Consider the following 20,436-nt stretch of genomic DNA (forward strand, 5'->3'; position numbering starts at 1 on the left):
ATGGTTTTCTTTCTATCTTGTAGAATAGGCAGAAGTTAATACCTGAAACTAGTTACACCTTTGTTTATGGTTATTCTAGCCTAGTCTCTTCTCTCCTTCCCGCATATTTGAGGTGGGGGCCTGGAACACTAGGCCCCTGCTGAGATAGAACACTATCAAGGCACGCCTCCTTAAAGTATGCGTGGAGGTGAGAATGCAGCTGGGGAACTGTTTTCCTGTTATTGTCCTTGAGAATAAAATAAGATCCATTTTGCAGACAGATGTGAACAACCATGTGAAAATGTCTACGTGCACAGTAAAGCATTTCTCTACCCTAAAAGCATAATAAATAAGGGTCTTGGGAATGGGACACACACACTCGCCCGACAGGCGGTGTGTCCCCTGCTCCTAGTCTCCAAAAGATATTTTTGTCTCTAATCTTAATTTCTTCATCGCTCCAGGCAACAAAGTGCAATAAAGTTCATTTGTAATTTGTTCAGTTTTCTGTTTTATGCACATCTGCATTCTGGCCAGAAGGGACTTTGAGGGTTTTCTGCCGGCTCTATCCTCTTATAAAAGTTCTTCTTTGTCTCAATAATCTCAAAGCCAAACTTCCTGTAGAAGTCAATTGCCAACCCATTGCTTATCTGGACATGAAGATAGATGTTGTCAAAAGTGCCATCTTTTACACCGGTGTTTAAGACATGGTTTAAACATTTTAGTTCCTATTCCTAGCCTTCGGTAAGGTGCCAGACATCCTGGTGCCACGATGTCAAGTCTCTTCTGATCCTGTGAATGATCCACCCTACAGCATACTGCACCTACTGCAATTTCATTGAAATAGGCAAGTTTTGCTAGCTCGCCAACCTCCGGGTAGAACTTGCCATTGTAGCTGACTGCAAAGAAGACTTGGTTTAATCTCTTCAACTGTTGAATACTGTGTGGTGTCACATCTCCCAGCTCCATCCGTCTGCTGAGGCCGTCGTTACCACCGATATCAACGCCGCCGCCGCCGCCGCCGCCACTGCCCTGTGCTCTTCGCGCCCTCAGCTCGGGCCACTCACCCCCACAAGCCGGTCTCCGAGCCCGGGGCAGGGCGCTGAGCGGGTGATGGAGGCCCCGAGGGTCTAGCTCCGGCCTGTGCAGCCGGAGGGGGCGGGGATGGCTCCCGCCGCGTGGGTGCGCTGGGCGCTCGGATCCCGCTGGCCGCAGCCGCTCCCAGCCAGACCCCCCACGGCGCCCGGACCTGCCCTTTCTCTCCTTTCTTGCATTCTTCTGGATTGATTTTTTTTTTAAATCATTATTATCTTAATAATTATACGTTCTATTAACTTGGTACTTTACACAGTTTATTACTACTCTTCTAGTGGTTATTCTAAAGATTATATGTATCCTTGCCTTCAACTTTATTAAAGTCTAACATAAATTAGTATTTTCATTATTTCCAAGACAACGCTGGCTCCGCGGAATACCTTAACTCCATTCCTGTCTACCTTAAAATTATTGTTGTCATTTTAATTCTGTATATTTTTAAACCACATGATACAGAACAAAGTGGTGGTTTCTCTGCCTGATGTATGTAACAGCCAATCCATGACACCAGGGTTTCAAAGAGAAAAGGTTTAATGCTATGCAGGAAGCAGAAGAGGAGATGGCCTATGGTCCCAAAAATCTGTCTCCCTGGGTCTAAGGAGTTCAAGGTTTTTATGGATTCAAACAAGGGGGAATGGAGTTGTTACCATTAAATAGTAAGTATACACTCAAGGGTAAGACTAGGCTAGAATAACCATAAACAAAGGTGAAACTAGTTTCAGGTATTAACTTCTGCCTATTCTACAAGACAGAAAGAAAACCATCTATATAACAATTCAGTAATCATAATGGTTTTTCTTAATTTCTCGATTACGTTCTCAACTTTAGCTTCCTTAGTTCTCAGACTCCATATAGTTGCACGATAGTTGTAGCAGCTTCAGGTGCTGCATCTTCTCACATATACATACAGTGCAAAAGAACTCTTTTTTCCAGAATTTCTAGCAAAAATGGCTCTGATTGGATCATGTGTCCATTCCCTAGTCAATCCAGGCAGCCAGAAAAAATGCAATGTTATTTCTAGCTGGGTCTGAAACTTATGCCTGGAAAGATTTGGGGAAGGGAAAGCAAATACATCTCACTGGAAGCACAAGGATTAAAAGTGGGGGTAGGGCGTCTCTCTCTAACTCTGCTCTACAAGTAAACTCACTGCCCCCCCACCCCCTACATGGGACATGACTCCCAGGGGTGTAAATCTTCCCGGCAATGTGGAACATGACTCCTGGGGATGAGCCTGGAACCAGGAGTCATGATTGAGAAAGCCTTCGTGACCAAAAGGGGGAAGAGAAATTAAACAAAATAAGGTTTCAGTGGTTAAGAGATCTCAAATGGAGTTGAGAGGTCATTCTGGAGGTTATTCCTATGCATTATATAAATATCCCTTTTTAGTTTTTAGTATACTAGGATAGCTAGAAGGAAATACCTGAAACTGTTGAACTGCAATCCAGTATCCCTGATTCTTGAAGACAATCGTATAACTATATAGCTTATGTGGTGTGACTGTGTGGTTGTGAAAACCTTGTGGCTTATGCTCCCTTTATGCAGTGTATGGACAAATGAGTAGAAAAAGGGGGGACAAAAAGTAAATGAATAATAGGGTGGAAAAAGAGTATGAGATATCTGGGGTATTCTTTTTTACTTTTATTTTTATTCTTATTCTTATTTTTTGGAGTAATGAAAATGCTCAAAAATTGAATGTGGTGATGAATGCACAACTATATGATGATAACTGTGAACAATTGATTGCACACTTTGGATGATTGTATGGTATATGAATATATCTCAATAAAATTGCATTTTAAAAAAGGGGGGAAGGGATGACGTCTATAGAGGGAATCTAGTTACACTTACCAAAAAGAGGATGAAATGATGCTGGGTGGGAAAATGTGTTCACTACACTGTCATTCATAGCACTTCTCACATGGTATGGAAATCAGTGGGTTTGCTTTATTTTAACTGACCTTGATTATCCAGGCCACAGTTGTATATCCATGGCCTAGCACACTGATAAAGGAAGGAGATAACTATGATTTACCAGTAATTTATAAACTCTCAAGAGTTCTGGAGCATGATAGCTGGTACCACCACTGCATATGGAGGATTTGCAGAGATGACATGGTGGAAGATGAGGGCCATGACTATATGCACGTGAGGTCTCTAAAATGTGTGTCCATGGAAAGTTTGTTTATTTACTTATTAAGTGCCTGTTTCATTTCAAGTACTGCTTGAAGCACTGGAGTCACCATTTCCAAAACTTGCTAGCCAAACTGTCAGACTGGACTTGTCAAATTCTCTAATTGCACCTGGTCTAACCTCAAATTATCAAGGGAACTACACTTCTGGTTCTTTCAGAATAAAATCTTAAGACATCAGGAATATTTCATTATACTTGGTGGAACATAACGTCTACATTTCCTAAAGTTGAGAACAGGCATGCATTACTATGGAAACTCTTTTCAAGAAAAACCACACCCTCATCCAGTATACGGACAAACTAAAATGAATACCAATATTAGGAAGTTTAAATGAAGGAAGAAGTCACAACGTCCAGTCAGGGAATTGGGTTGAACTGGCGAGGGGCAGTTCTATCTGCTTTGTCTTGGAGATATTCAGGGGGTTATGGATGGTGATCTCTCCAGAGCAGAAATCCTGGATGTTTGCTGCAGTTCTCCAAGCTTTATGAATGGTTCTTTTCCCCTTTTTCTTATTCTCTTAAGCATATTCATTCATTCACTCATTCATTCTCTCTTCCAACAAGATATTAATACTGACCAAAAGTGGTGGGCTCTCTGCCCAAAGCACTCAAACAACCAATTCCTGAGACACCAGAGTTTCAAAGAGAGTTTATTGCCAGGTGGGAAGCAAGAGTTCAGATAGCTATAGGCTTAAAAATCAGTTTCTCCAAGTCTAAGGAGTTCAAGGTTTTTATGGATTTAAATAAGGGGAATGGAGTTGTTATCATTTCAACAGCAAGTACCAGCAGAAACAAGGGGAGATGGAGTTGGTACAATTTAACAAGTATAAGCCGAAACAAGGGGAAATGGAGTTCTTACCATTTCAATAACGAGTACAAGCAGCTACAATTTACAAATGTAAAGGAATGGAGCTGCGCTAGAACTGAGTTAACCATTACAAGAACACATCAATGGTTAGTTCCGAGCTTCCTCAAGTTCCTCCATTAACATTAGGGCATTTGTGATTACCAGACTCTGAAGTTGAAAAAACTGGATAAAGGGGATGCAAGTGAGGGTCAGTCACCAGGCTTTTACTATCATAAGATAAAAGCTATCAAGTTATACAATCATTATCAAACATCAAGGCAACTGGATTACAGTTCAACAATTGCAGAAATTTTCTCCTGGCTATTCAAATACACTAGAAAGTAAAAAGAAATGCCTATATAATGATTCAGTAGTCATAATCATTTGTTAAATACTAACTTCTCTTCACTGTATTTTTAAGGTCTGCTTAGTGCTATATACTGCAAATCCTAATAAATCAAACATGGACTCAGCCTGCAAGAGCTTCCAGTAGAGAAGAAGGGTACACAAAAAACAGAAATGTCGGGTTGAGATATTCCATAAGAGATGCACTGACAAAAATCCTTCCCAGTTCAGAGGAGTGAAAGATTACTTGTGGGGAGGAAGGAAGGCAAGGAAGAGAAAAATCAGGAAAAATGTCTCCAGGAGGAGCATCTGAGTTGTACCTTTGAGAAAAGAAGGAATTTGGTCTTGTCAAGGTGGTGACAACAGGTGACAAGCTTTTCTGAGAAGCACTGTCCTGGAAGGAATTGGCAAGTAGTTCCGTCAGACTGAATTTTTTTAAATTGAATTCTTTTTTATTGAGATATATTCACATACCATACAATCATCCATGGTGTACAATCAACTGTTCACAGTACCATCATAGAGTTATGCATTCATCACCCCAATATATTTTTGAACATTTTCCTTACACCAGAAAGAATCAGAATAAGAATAAAAAATAAAACTAAAAAAGAACACTCAAATCACCCCCCCCATCCCACCCTATTTTTCATTTAGTTTTTGTTCCCATTTTTCTACTCATCCATCCATACACTGGATAAAAGGAGTGTGAGTCACAAGGTTTTCACAATCCGTCACCCCTTGTAAGCTACACTGTTGTACAATCGTCTTTAAAAGTCAAGGCTACTGGGTTAGAGTTTGATAGTTTCAGGCGTTTAGTTCTAGCTACTCGAATATATTAAAACCTAAAAAGGGTTATCTATAAAGTGCAAAAGAATGCCCACCAGAGTGACCTCTCGACTCCATTTGAAATCGCTCAGCCAATGAAACTTTATTCCGTTTCATTTCTCATGCCCCCTTTGGTCTAGATGTTCTCAATCCCACGACGCCAGGTCCAGATTCATCCCCGGGAGCCATATCCTGCGTTGCCAGGGAGATTTACACCCTGCGAGCGTCAGACTGAATTTTATGTGTAAATGAGCAGCAAGAAATGAGTGTCAGAATGGCAGACGACCTTAAATGCAGGCTAAGGAGTCCCATTTAAAACAAGAGCTCGGCTAAAGCATTTCTTCTGCAGAGGTGAGGAAGTGCATGCATCTATCATCTATTGGGGACCAGCTGTGTGCCAGGTCCTTCTCTCTTAGTAAAATCTCTCATTAGGCTGCGAGTCAGGATTCCTGTATCGTGACGGTGCCCCTACCCTCCTTATCTTTCGTACATCGGAGCCAAATGCACACAGCATGCTTGCTGCTGCTTTCTCAAGATTATGATTTGGGGTGTCGTGTTGACCATTAATAAGGCAGATCGTTATATACCTCAGAGGGTACAAGTAACTGGGAGAAGTTCCCACTGCTGGTAAGCACCTCTGCCAGGGCTGGAACCCAAGGAGGAAGGAGGCATGTCCCAGGCGGCTGCCAGGCGCGGTCCCTTTCCGATTGGAACGGCCTCTGGATTCCGGCCGGCTGGAGGGGGCGGGGCCCTAGCGGCTGGGGGGCGGGGCTCCTGGGCTCCGCGGCTCTCCAAGACCGAGAGCAGCGAGCCGGCGACCCCGGACAGCGAGTCTGCAGGCCGGTCCCAGGCTGAGCCCTTGCCTCGCTGGCGCGGAGCGCTCCTTTCCAGCATGCTGAGGCTGAGCAGCCAGGCGCTCCGGCGCTTCTCCACCGGCCGGGTGAGTCCCGTCCGGGCGAGCGCCGGGTTCTCAGCGGGTTCTGGTTACCAGACCTCGAGCCGGAGGGCCTCGGTGGCCCGGTTTGGGGTGGAGCGGAGGGAGGGGCGAGGTAGCGATGTTTAGACTTTGCCAACGCTAAGTGAGTAGTTTTAAAACTGGAAAACTGCAGAGAAACGTCAGGGAGGACCCCCGATTGGGGCTTATCAAGCAAGCTATTGTCTTGTACCGGGACTGGGCTGCGGACGCGGTTGTTGAACACTAGGGTCTGGCTGGAATGGACAAGGTGGGACCGGTCACTTGACAGGGGGGAGGGGTCTGCGGTTCCTTTCCTTTTTGATTGCAATCGTGAGATCCCTGGTCAAGAGGTGGAGCCTTGTAGAACCGAGCCTCCTGGAGGAGGGTACCATCAAGTCAGCCAGGTCCCCTGCAGCAGCCTGAGAGGTGTGAGCTCTCGCGACTGGCGTGCAGGGGGCTCAGTCAGATAAAGCAGCAGCAGTCTGAGCTGGTGGCTGGAAGCTCAGTATTCCTTAGCTGCAGGCGGCAGGATTTCTAAGATTACTGGGCGTGCGGCAGCAGCCACGCAGGAACATTATCAAACTGTAGCGCAAGAACCCATCCCGGCCGAGCCGGGTGGTTTGGTATTGCATCATCTTGTCCAGAAGTGGAGCGAGAGCGGACACGTTGCAAGTGGTGCTTCCTTCAGCGCTTCGGGGGACTCGGGAGAGATGCCTCGGTGTGTTTAGGCAGACTTCAAGCTCTTTAGGGAAGAAAAAAATATGCATCCGTTCTATATATGTATTATCTCTTTTATGGGAAAGTGCAGGCTTGCTGTGTTAGTGAAGGATTTGTCTTTTCTTAGAGTTCCTTTGCCAACGCTCTGTATCCATATGTAAAGAACTTAGAGGCAGAGAGAAACCTTGAGTATCACGAAGAACTGGCCTGAACTTGCGTAAAGGGAAAAGCTCTCTCTCCTCCCAGACAATCCCAAATACTGAGATTTCATTTTACCCCATGCAGTTTCAGTTACTTTGGGGAGGGTCCTCCTTTTTAAAAATAAGGAGGAAAGACTTGCTCTCCCCAGGGCTTTTGTTGCTCTCCTAGGCAGTACTCTGGACTCCCCTTTAGCTTTCTATGACTGTGTGGTACATGGGGCTGTGGGTTGGATGGCAAGGAAGCAAATAGCACGTACCTGCTTGTTTTGTTGGCCAACCCCGTCAACACCTTTCACCAAATTATCTTTTTTTTGAAGAGCAGAAGGAGGGCTTGAAGGATTAGAATTTTTCAATGGTGGGGTTTGCATAAGATTTCAGTAATGAAAGGTGCCATCCCAGGTGACATATGGCATCCTCAGGAGTTGTGTCTGGCTGTGCCCGGGTACATGTGAAGCAGTGGTGGACCTGGCTGGAAAGAGAGCAGACTCTTCAGTGGTGAGCTCTGGCTGGGCAGAAAGAAGGTTCTTCAACAAAGACATTGAATAAGTTGAGAATCTGGAATATTTTACTTCCAAATGGAAGAAAATGGAAATCCATCCATTGGGCTGTGTTCTATAAGAATTATTCAAAATCAAATAGGTGCATGGTTAGTGGGAAAGCAAAATGGTTGCTAATTGAGTTGCTCATGTGGGTTTTTTTTTTTTTTTTCCTTCTGTTAATGTGGTGTATGACAGTAACTGGTTTTCTTATGTTGAACCACCTTTGCATACCAGGGATAAATCCTACTTGATCTTGGTGCAGCACATTCTTTTAATGTGCTGTTGGGTTTGGTTTGCTAGTATTTTGTTGAGGATTTTTGCATCTATATTCATAAAAGATTGGTTTGTAATTTTCTTTCCTTATGGTATCTTTATCTGGCTTTTGATATGAGGTGATGTTTGCCTTGTAGAATGAATTAGGGAGTGTTCCCTCCTCTTCAAGTTTTTGGAAGAGAATGAGCAGAATTGGAGTTAAATCGTCTTGGGTTTCATAAAATTCCCCTCTGAAGCCATCTGGTCCTGGTCTTTTCTTTGATGGGTGGTTTTCAAGCTATTCTGATTCAATCTCTCTACTAGTAATTGGTTTGTTGAGCTCTTCTATTTCTTCTTGAGTCAGTGTTTGTAGTTTGTGTGTTTCTATGCAATACCATGCAGTAATTTGAAAGCATGAATTATGTGCACTGACAAGGAAAGTTATGGAATATTCTACCCAGTATGGCTCCATTGTATCATTTTAAAAACACAAAATAATACTTTATGTATTTTTCCATGTATGTAAATGCCTATAAAAGTCTGGTTAGGATGCACACCAAACTGTCCAACGGTCGTTTCCTCCATGGAGGGGGAGAAGGGACCTGGACTGGGATTTCAGTTTTATCTGTGTTTTGTTTTTTTTTCCTTTCCTTTTCTTTTCTTTTCTTAACAAGGAGTTTGTGTGTATATGTTATATGTGTATTTAAAATTAATTTTAAAATTTCAATGCAATTACAATATCACAATAAATGCTCTGTCCTGCCTCTCCACGCAGGCACTGGTGTCTGTCCCTGGGCTCTAGTCCTTTGAACAGCCTCTCCTTTTATTCAGAGTCTTCTTTGAAATGTCCCCTGGTCACCAGCCTCACGGCAGGAGCTTGCTCAAGTCTCCAGGTGCAGGACACCCCCTTCCTGGCCTCACCTTCTGATAGGACCCTGTTGACATCCCTCTTTTTAAAATTGTTTATCCTTTTTATGATGAAAAAAATACATTGGCCAGATATCCAAGAAGGTCCTTTTTATATAATCATACATTAGGCAAATCAAGTTGCACTAGTTTATCATTTATGGTATCTTTAACTTTGGTTAAAATGAGTTTTTCTGGCACAGATTGATCTCTATGAAAAGTATGATTTGTTGCTTCTGACTATTAGCATCAGAGTTTGTTATAATAGGTAACAGGGATTTTTACACTACTCGAAATTATGACGTGCAAATATATTTAAGTTGAATGGGTCAGCTTTCATTTTCACAGTATCTGCTCAATTCTCAAATACTGGAGAAGCTAATTCATGCCTCCACAGAGTTGCCTGAGTGGTCTGTTCAATATGAATTAGACTGTGTCTCTCTCCTGCTTAAAATCATTCAGCGGATCTCCATTGTCTTCAGAATAAGGTCCAAATTGGCCTGGACTGGACAAGGTCTTCCTTAATGGGTCCCTTGCTTTTCTCTGGAGTGTCATCTGGCGCCACTCCCTGACTTCCAGTCCTGGACACACTGTGCTCATACACTCATTTGTAAATACTTCTGCCTGGGCCTGGAATTCCCCAGGGGCCTCCAATAATCTCCTCCCTTCTCTGGCCACCTCCCAAGATGAATCTGCTAAGATTCAGTGAGGCAGTCCTCTTCTTGGAAAGTCTTCCCCTTCCAGACCCACACCACACTATTCTCTCCTAGCACGTGTTGCCAACATGTCTTCACTTTTGTGTCTTCCCTACTAATGATGAAGCCCCGAGGACAGAAGCCACTTCTTTATACTTTAGTGTAGGCGTCTCAAAAGAGAAAGGCCCGCCAGGTATCATAACAGTAACAGAACTTGCTGTTTTCTGGGATTTTTATTTTTTACTTTTTTGGTTTCTTTTTTTTTTTTTTTTAATGGAGTGTGCTGGATGCCTCTATAATTTTGTTCAGATGACTGCAGAACCTGGAAAAGCTGTTGCTGTATTGATGCATAACATACTGCTATTGGTCTTTTTATATAAATATAAATATATATATATATATATATATATATATATAAAATTTGAATTTTTGGAAACTTTAGCTGTGCTGTCAACATTGGAAAAAGTATCCCAGTTGTACTGTGTTGAGTTGGCATTGTACAGAAATTAACAGCCATATTGGTCTAGAAATGTTAAACTTAATTTTTTTCTGTTTGTACAGGGGTAATGCACTGTATTAAATATGTAAGCTCTTATCTACATGAGTTTGATTACAGAAACTAATAAAGTGTTCTCTAAATAATGGAAAAAAAAAAAGAGAGAGAGAGAGAAAGGCCCACACAAGCCATACAGGGAAGGCAAATGGGGGATGTGGGCTGGATGGAGTGAAAGACCATGCCCAGGGTACAGGGGGCAGCCGCCGCTCAGCAAAGCTGACTGTTGCTCTGTGGGAATGTGGCCCAGGGTTGACACATCTACTGATTTTTAAAGAGAAGTCAGAAATGCAGCCTGCTCATGTGAAATCTTCTAACAACTTTATCACAGTTCTTTTAAAAATGTGTTATGGGCCAAATAAAATGCTTCTGTGGGCCACTGATTTGCAACCTCCACCATTCACGGTGTTCAGAGAGTAGTGAACGTGCAATACAAGCTTGTTGAATGAATCTTTGAGCAATGCCAGGCACAGTTTGGGACACCATGCACCCAAATTAGGTATTACTTGTGGCATAATAATAATAATGATAGTAATAATAATAAAATACATAAATGACATAGTATGAAATGCCTGACACATACTAGGGGTTCCTTAAAATGTTTGCTATTATTTCTACCCCTTCTTCCCAACCAAACTCCCTAAGGCAGAATCTTTTTGTTGTGGGCAGACATTCCCTCTCCATAGAGCAGAGATCCTCCTCAGACTTAGTGTGCCCAGGATAACCGGGGAGCTTGTTAAAATGCAGCTTCCTGGGCCTGAGATGCTGATTCAGTAGGTTTGGATGGGGCCTGAGAATCCACATTTACAACAAATTCTCTCTGCTGATTCTGACAACACAAGCGGTGAATTCTGAGACCACACTTGAAGAACCAAGACTAAAGTAAAATGTCCCAGTCCAGTTTCTGGAATTCTGCCAACTCATTATAAACACATTTATAATAATCTGAAAATTTTTGAGTGTTAGAAACTCGTGGTGGCAGCTTCAGTTTAAGCATGAAGCTTAGAAAGTAATGAATGAAGTATTTCCGAAGATACTGACATGGTTTCCTTCAAAGCTGACTTTCTGGGGGAGTATTGAATCCAGTGTTGAACTCCAAATCACCATAGGAGAGCCAAGCAGTACATTGCATGAGACATCTTGACCTCTTGGCTCTTGCGTGTTTTAAAAGCAGTGTTTTAGATGTCGTAAATATCTGGCATTGGTAATGGTATGAGGTAAAGCCACAATTTGTAAGAGAGCCAACTTGTGGTTTCTATTTCAAGCCACAGCAGTAATTACAGGATTTGAAGATAGAGTATTTACAGAACATGTTGATTTTTTTTGATGAGAGAAAATGAAATAGCCAACTATTCATTATCTCTAAGCAAATTGTGTGGTTGTTGCAGAGTTTTTTAATCTGTTTGCTTGCAAGTTTTTGTTAGCCCTTAAACCTTAATTAGGCTCTGTTGGGATACATAAACTTTGGTTGGCCCTCAAAAAAGATTTTTAAACCAAAACCTTAAGTGTTTAATTATCAGCTCAACTACAGGTACCCTTTTAAGTTCCTTTGTAAACAAGGATGTTATCTATGCCCTTAATAAATTGGGAATTATGGGAAAATTAAGTTGCTTTGTCATCAGATTTTCAGAGTGAGGCGATATTAATTTAGAATGACTTTCCAGAACAATGGAGAACCCCATGCAGATTGAAGGAAAAAAAAAATACTTTCTAAATATAAATCCTGTGAAGCCATATTCTAACATGGAGGAGTGAAAGGTGGAGAGAGTTCTGGGGAGCTAGGTTTGGTTCACTGCCAAAAAGGGAAGCAGATGAGGAAATGAACCTTTGACCTGCACCCACAATCTTGCATCTGTCTTGCTTCCTCTGATGGCTTTCATCATGTCTTAACAATGTCATTTCAACATATTACCTTAAACATTGTGAAAAGGCCAAACCCTGGGAGAACTGGTGTAATTGAAAAAAAGAAAAAGAAAAAATGTAATTGCTTAAAGGCGTTCCTTAAAAACTGATGCCAATTAAAAGTGATGCCTCATTTGCTTAAATGACCAATTCCTGAGACCTGAGATGCCAGGGTTTCAAAGAGAGAAAGCGCCAAGTGGATCAGACAGCCTATTGGCCTAAAAATCTGTCTCCCTGAACTGCAGTAATTCTGATAGTTTTATAGAAACAAAACTAAAAAAACTAAAAAAAAAAAGTTATATACAAAAGTTGGGCAGGTTTTAGGATAGTGAGCACAATGGCTCCAGATGGTCTAATCAGAGGTGTTCCAATTATTGAGCACGTGCAGATTGATTACATGCTTAGTCCCAGAACATATGTAAGAAAACAACGGCCTTAACAGGATGATGGGTGTGATTTTTAGTATTATAATGAGGTATAGGTCACTTATAGGTTAAAGTTTATGCTGGTATGCATGTTAGGCGGGCCCATTTTGGTTAGACCCAGCTTCCTTTATCAAGATAGCTTTGGCATTGGGGTGGGTTAGTTCTAGGCTGACTCAAGACCCTTCATTAATAAACATTAGGGGCTGTCTTTAGTGATCATAAGACTCTAAAGTTGAAAAACCTGAGAAAAGCAGCACAAGGGTCAGACACAAGGGCACAAGATAAAGGCTATGCAATCATTGTCATTATCAGAGATCAAGGCAGCTGGATTACAGTTCAGAGATTTTGGGTATTTCTCTCTTTACTCTAATCTACCAGAAAGCAAAAAGAGATATTTATATGATTCAGTAATCTTAATCATCCCCTAAATCCTAACTTCTCAATTACAGTACCTCCACTAGAAAATTGTAATTTTTAATCTGTACTATCTCTGGGGGTAATGAGTTTCATATATTTTTCATTTGCCATTAAATGATATTTTTTTATTTTTTTAAACTTGCTCTCGGGCTTTCATGGCTTCCACTAGTTATAATAAAATTGCGTGTTTGTCGCAATTATTAGTTTTATAAAAGGGTGAAATCATCTCTCCGCTTTTATCTTCTCCGATAGAAGAGTTCTAATCATTTAAATTTTGTCCTTATATTGAAACATCTTCCCTCCCCTACAGCCCCTCACTCTCCACTATTCCTTTTTTTGGACCCTCTTTTTAGTTTTATTATTGGGCAATTATTTCTTGTGTTTGTACTAAATAGGGTGTGTTGCTTGATATGGGAAAATCATAAACTCAGAAAAATTTCTGTAAACAAAAATTATAACCTAGTGAGAAAAAGTATATATAATTTACCTATATACTTAATTATATGTAACCAGTGCCAAAGGGGAGATCTAAGACTACACTTAATAAAGAGATCACTAAAAGATGAGGAGGAGGAAGGCTTTATGTAGGAGGTGGAAATTGAGCTGGACTTAGAAGATAAGTGAAGTGCACACCATGAAAATATGATCATTTTAGTACGAACAATAATAAAAACATATCCTTCTCCCTTACAGTCTTTATTTATCTGGACTGCATACATACAGGTTTTTAGACTGATAGGCCATCTGATCTGCTTCTCGCCTAGCGATAAACTCTCTCTGAAACCCCAGTGTCTCGAGAATTAGTCATTTGAGTGCATAGGGCAGAAAACTCACCACTATTAATTGGTATCAAAACTTGAGCCCCTTTTTATAGTTCTCTTGGCTGCTAAAGCAAATGCCTTGAAATCAGTTGGGTTAAACAATATAATTTATTTGCTCTTGGTTTTGAGGTTAAAAGAACGTCCAAATCAAGGCATCATTAAGGTGATACTTTCTCCCCAAAGACTGTGGCACCTGGGGCTGGCTGTAGGTGATCCTTGGTCCTGGGCTCCTCTGTCAGTTGGCAATGCACATGGCAATGCACATGGCGGCCTCTTTTGGTCTCTCTCTTTTCTTCTGGTTCCACTGAATTTCAGCTTCTGGCTACTCCCTCTGGCTTTCTCTCTTTCTGTCTAAATTTCATTCTGCTTATAAAGGATTTCAGTAATAGGATAAAGACCCATCCTGATTGGGCTGGGCCACACCTTAACTGAAGTAACTTCATCAAAAGGTCTTACTTATAATGGGTTCATATACAGAAGAATGGATTAAATTTAAGAACATGTTTTTCTGGGGTACACACAGCTTCAAACCACCACACCCCTTTAGTGTCACACTATCTAAATGGTGTTTATATTCCTTGATAACTACTATATTTTAGGGCATCGCTATTAATCATCTATAAAGAAAATGGTAGAGGTGGGTGGTAGTAGCTCATTTTAATCATTTCATTTTGAAGTGCATACACGGGCTTTGTTGTCAGACAGACCTGGGTTCATATCCCAGCTTTCCTCCCCTTTCTGGCAGTGTGACTTTATAGATATTACTTGACTTTCTAAGTCTAGGTTTCTTCATCCATAATATGGATTAAAACAGGGAATAACAAAACGGGATAACTGTAAGGGTTAAGTGAAATGAAATGATGTGTAGGCCTTTATCCCTTATCTGAAATCTTTGGGCCAGATAAATTTTGGGATTCAGAATTATTCACATTTTAGAAAGTTAAAATGGAACATAGTACATTATATAAAATTTTCAGCAGGGTCTGGGATAGCGCCTGTAATCAAACACATTGATTTATCTGCAGCAAAATATATGCATGTTAACATAATCTTTGTAAATATTATAAATAAAAATTATAGCCAGCACCACATCAGTTCAGGTCAGGTTTGAAGGCCAGTGAGTTTGTGCCAAACTTACAAAAGGGACTATAAAGGACTATGAAGACCATGAATCGGTCAAGCCAGATCTCCAGGTCAAATGAGTTTGGGCTACTTATCAAAGATTTTGGAATTCTGGAATATGAGAAAAAACATACAACAGTTTACAGTATATATAGCAAGTACTTAAAATATTATTAAAGCTTATGTTTAAACATTGCTTCCTCTGCCAGGCACTGCTCTAAGCCCATTACATATCATTTACTTCTCAAAATCATATGGGGTAGGTTCTGGTATTATTCCTATTTTACAGATGAGAAGAACAAGACAAAAAGTAGTTAATTTACTTAAGGTCACACAATTAATAAATGATGGCCTCAGGCAGTCCTGCTCTAGGGTCTATGCTTTTGACCCCTATGTTAGACTAAATGTTAGCTCTTGGCCTCTTTAGGAGGTAAGAGATGAATTTAGCTCTTATTTCTATATTGCAGGGGCATAGAAACATGGTCATATTGAAATAGGTCTTGCTCAGTTAATAGGTCTTGCTCAGAGTTAAGGTCCTCTTAACTATGACAGTTGACTGTATTTATTAAATAAATGTACATTTATTAAATTAAATGTACATTTAGCCTCATTTCACCAAGGAGTTGACGTGACTTTAAAAGATACATGCAATGACCTCCAGGGATGAGCTGGGACCTGGCATCGTGGGATTGAGAAAATCTTTTTGACCAAAAGGGGGAAACGAAATGAAACAAGATAAAGTTTCAGTGGCTGAGAGATTTCAAATGGAGCCGAGAGGTCAATCTGGAGGACATTCTCATGAGCTATGTAGATATCCTTTTTTAGTTTTCAGTGTATTGGAATAGCTGGAAGGAAATGCCTGAAACTGGAAATGCAACCCAGTAGCCTTGACTCTTGAAGATGATTGCATAACTATGTAGCTTACATGGTGTGACTGTGTGATTGTGAAAACCTTGTGGCTCATACTCCCTTCAGCCAGAGTATGGACAGATGAGTAGAAAAATGGGGACAAAACCTAAATGAAAAAACAGGGTAGAATGGCGGGAATGGAATGCTTTGGGTGTTCTTTTTTACTTTTATTTTTATTCTTTTTGGAGCAAGGAGAATGTTCAAAAATTGATTGGAGTGATGAATGTACAATTATATGATGGTACTGCGAACAGTTGATTATACACTGTGGATGATTGTATGGTATGTGAATAGATCTCAATAAAACTGAACTTAAAAAAAAGATACATGCAATCCCAATGATTAAAATGAATAATGAAGGGAATTAGAGCAAAGAGAAAATGAACAATATTTAGTTGTGAAATTATTTTACTTATCATCTGTACGTAATATAGTCTGGTTCTGTGTATATCAATAAAAATTCCGTTTCATAGATCTTTGAGACTTTTGTAGTCTTCAGGTCATCTTGTGTAATTGTGAAATGTTTATTGTTCACATGCTTTTTATCCAGACTAACATCTGACATCACTGAATTGTTTTGAAGGTTTTTTCCCAAAACAAGCTGAAGTTGGCACTTATCGGTCAGAGCCTCTTTGGACAGGAAGTCTACCGCCACCTCCGGAAAGAGGGCCACAAAGTAGTGGGAGTGTTCACGATTCCAGACAAGGATGGAAAAGCAGACCCACTGGGTGAGTGTATCTTGGGACCATGAGGCCAAGGAATTTGCACTGGCCTTTCAACTCTTCAGCCTCAGGGCCCCAGTTCAGCCTGCAGTCAGCTCTTGTCTTCTTCCAGTTCTTTGCCACAGGCCCCAAAGACCCCAACTGCACACCTCCCTTTGAGTTCTGCCACCTCCACTTCACCCATCAAAGGCCTTCTTGGGCTAAGTCTATTTACCCAGTAGATGCAGACTCCCCAGCCTTCCCTGCTCTGTGGGCTCAAGACGAAGGCACAGGCCCCTATTGTATTGGAGGTCCATCAGAGGAATCGCCAGGCTTGTATTTTTTCTGAATCATACTTGGGACTTTCCAAAACTGCTATGGCACATGGAGAATAATGCCTGATGTGGAGGTGCCAGTGACATTGTTGCCCAATGACAGAAATTGATGTGGGGTCACGAAGAATGTATTTATCTCATAAAACATTATGGCTGTGGCTGCTTGGCTTCTAAGGTGGGGTGAGAAGATAACTATCCTCAAAGCAACCCTGCAATGTGATTCCCAATTTGCAAGTCATCATTATGTTGAGAAATGGGTAAGACTCAGAGACAGAAACAATCCCCAAATAATGCAGTTAGGAAATAAGAAGGAGCAACTAGAAATCTTGACTTACAACTTATATCTTCATAAATCACTGGTATGATGCAATACATTGGTTGGAAACAGTGATCTGTGATAACTCTAAAATTATACTATTTTTTTTTTCTCAGAAGAAGCAGTGGTGCAGTTTATCCTAATTCTTGTAACCTATTTTTTTTTCAGTCAGAAAAGGTTTTATTTTAAGAAACAGTGATGTTAGGTAAAAGTGCAAAAAAATCTGCAATTATGGCAAAATGCTTAAAATAATCTATACATTTGCCCTTGTGGGACTATAGTACTTACTACATATCTGAGCATTGAACATTGAATGCCATTTTAAAATTGCTTTACATATGGAATACAATTCCTTGAAGATTACATCCACTTTGAATCATGCACCAATGAAACCAGCTTGATGCTTAAACATCAACTTTGTAGGATAACAGACAATAAAGATGGAAAATAAAAAATACAATTTCTACCTTCCTGTAACATAGTTATACCAAGTCCAGTTTTCAATGTGTAAAAAACATATATAGGGAAGTGCTACATACATTCTTCAAATGTAAAAACAAAGTTAAATTGAGACTGGCATAGGTAACCTATTTTCTTAGATTCAGTTTTATTGAGATACATTCACATACCACGCAATCATCCATGGTGTATGTATAATCAGCTGTTCACAGTACCATCATATAGTTGTGCATTCATCACTCCAATCAATTTTTGAGCATTTTCTTTACACCAGAAAGAATCAGAATAAGAATAAAAAATAAAAGTAAACAAGAACACCCAAATCTTCCCCCATCCCACCCTATTTTTCATTTAGTTTTTGTCCCCATTTTTCTACTCATCAATCCATACACTGGATAAAGGAAGTGCGATCCACAAGGTTTTCACAATCACACAGTCACCCCATGTAAGCTACATAGTTATACAATTGTCTTCAAGAATCAAGGTTACTGGGTTGCAGTTTGATAGTTTCAAGTATTTACCTCTAGCTATTCCAATTCACTAAAACCTAAAAAGGTATGTCTATATAGTGCGTAAGAATGCCCCCCAGAGTGATCTCTCAACTCCATTTGAAATCTCTCAGCCACTGAAACTTTATTTTGTTTCATTTCTCTTCCCCCTTTTGGTCAAGAAGATTTTCTCAATCCTACAATGCTGGGTCCAGATTCATCCCCAGGAGTCATATCCTGCATTGCCAGGGAGATTTACACCCCTGGGAGTCAGGTCCCACATAGTGGGGAGGCGGTGAGTTCACCTGCTGAGTTGGCTTAGCTAGAGAGAGATAGAGGGCCACATCTGAGCAACAAAGAGTTACTTTGGGGGAGACTTTTAGGCACAACCACAAGTAGGCTTAGCTGCTCCCCTGCAGCAACAAGCTTCAAAAGGGCAAGCCCTAAGATAGAGGGCTCGGCACACCAAATTGTCATTCCTCAGTGTTCGGGAGAATATCAGTAATAAACCAGGTGGGGAAGTCCAGCATGTCCACATTTTCCCCAGCTCCTCAGGGGGGCCCTGCATATATATTTTTATTCTCTGCCCAAATTACTTTGGGATGTAACGCTATTTCACACTAACCTGTACAAACCTACAAGTTCCAGTTAATTACGGTGTTTGAATAAACTGACCATACAAGTTAAATTGTTTAGTGTACTACAGAAAATATAGATCCTGCACCAAATAAACATCTCTTCCCTTGGTCTCACACGGAAATTGAATTTTTAAAACACAGTCCGTATCATCCTTTACCCGTTGGTCTGATTTGCCTTAGTCCTAACCAGATCTGCCTCATTCATATCTCTAATTGAAGTCTGGACTCTTTTTCAGCTTTTTAAAAGTTGCTGAATGCACTGATACTGACATGCATATCTGCCGAGCCCTAGCTCTGAGTTTCAGGTGTCACACAGATACCCAAAGTTCCAGAGACTGGCTGGGTTATACACAAGGGGATCAGCCTCTCAGAATTTGGAGGTAGCCATTACAATTCAGGAATAGATGTAACTTCTGTAAGAGCTTACAATCTAAGGGCCATTACAATGAGCGGTCCCCTGATAAGCTGTGTCGTAAGATTCAATTCTGAGTTTACACAGTGTAGTTAGTCCATATTGGTGAGGCATTATAAAGTTTGTCTTTTCATTTCTGGTGTGCTTCACTCAAAATGCTGTCTACAGGATCCCTTCACCTCATTGCATGTCTCACAGCTTCACTCCTTCTCGCAGTTGCTCAATATTCCATTGTATGCATACACCACAGTTCACCATTCTGTTCATCAGTCGATGCACCCTTAGGCCACCTCCACTCATTGCAAATCATGAACGCTGCCTCCACAAACACCAGTGTGCGCAAATGTCCATTCGGGTCTCTGCTCTCAGATCTTCCAATATATACCCCATAATGAGGTTGCAAGACCTTATGGCCCCCGCATACTTAGCTTCTTGTGGAACCACCACACTATCTTCCAGATAGCTAAACCATTCTACCTCCCCACCAACAGTAAATAGGTACATCCCTCTCTCCATGATTTCTCCAACAATTTTATCCGTTTATATTTTTTCCTACAATTTTAGAGAGATATATTCACATACCATAGAATCATCCACAGTGGATAATCCATTGTTCACAGCATCATCATATAGTTTTGCATTTATCACCACAATCAGCACTTGAACATACTCATTACTATGAAAAAAAATTTTTTTAATAATAATAGAAAAGATAATAAAAAGAAAAATAAAATACCATACAATACAATATAATAGTAAGGTCAGACAACAACATGACTACCAAGACTCCCATATCCCTCCCGTATATCTCCCTCTCAAACACATTTAGCTTTGGTATATTGCCTTTGTTACATTCAATGGAAGCATAATACAATGTTACTGTTGACCATAGACTCCAGTTTGCTTTGATTATGTTTTTTCCCAAATACCATCCCTTTTTCAACACTTTGCATGGTTGACATTCATTTGTTCTCCCAAATGTAAAAAACATTTTTATATTTGTACATTTAGTAACAGTCATTGGCCACTCCAGTTTTTGCCAAGTTATTACAGTCGCAGTCTTTATCATCTGTCTTTACCTCTAGCACCATACATTCCCCTATTCCACCTCTTTCAGCTTTACTCGCAGACATCTTTGCTCAGTGTACTTACAATATTGTGCTACCATCACACAGTATTATGCTATCTGTTTCTGGATCTATACAATCAATCCTGAGTAGCCTGTTTTTAAAGCTATCATATTTTAATGTTATTTTTAAAAAGTCAAGCTAAAAAAAAAAAGTTAGGCCTAAAGCACATATGGACATAAATTTAATCACTTGAGCTAGAAATTAACCTTGTTTCATAAAAAGATTTTTTCAACCTGGGGAATTCTGAGGGAAACTGCCTCTT

The 20,436-nt window shown here is 40.5% G+C and overlaps 1 protein-coding gene and 1 pseudogene across 4 annotated transcripts in view; one reads left to right on the forward strand and one right to left on the reverse strand.

The window, feature by feature from the left end:
- Positions 1–475: 475 nt before the first annotated feature.
- Positions 476–5,796, reverse strand: LOC119542576 (annotated as a pseudogene).
- Positions 5,797–6,086: 290 nt separating this feature from the next.
- The window catches only part of ALDH1L2 (aldehyde dehydrogenase 1 family member L2), a 63,356-nt gene continuing 49,006 nt past the window's right edge, over positions 6,087–20,436 (forward strand). Inside the window, exons 1-2 of one of the 4 annotated variants that reach the window (XM_037845767.1) lie at positions 6,087–6,222; positions 16,279–16,423. In XM_037845767.1, the coding sequence (XP_037701695.1) occupies positions 6,175–6,222; positions 16,279–16,423 (193 nt within the window). In that variant the 5' untranslated portion in view covers positions 6,087–6,174. Of the gene's footprint in view, positions 6,223–6,274; positions 6,506–6,785; positions 6,956–16,278; positions 16,989–20,436 lie in introns of those variants that run through there. The other 3 variants (XM_037845768.1, XM_037845770.1, XM_037845769.1) reach the window with 3 other exon arrangements.

This window comes from Choloepus didactylus, chromosome 8, assembly GCF_015220235.1.
Source record: "Choloepus didactylus isolate mChoDid1 chromosome 8, mChoDid1.pri, whole genome shotgun sequence".
NCBI classification, from domain to species: Eukaryota; Metazoa; Chordata; class Mammalia; order Pilosa; family Megalonychidae; genus Choloepus; species Choloepus didactylus.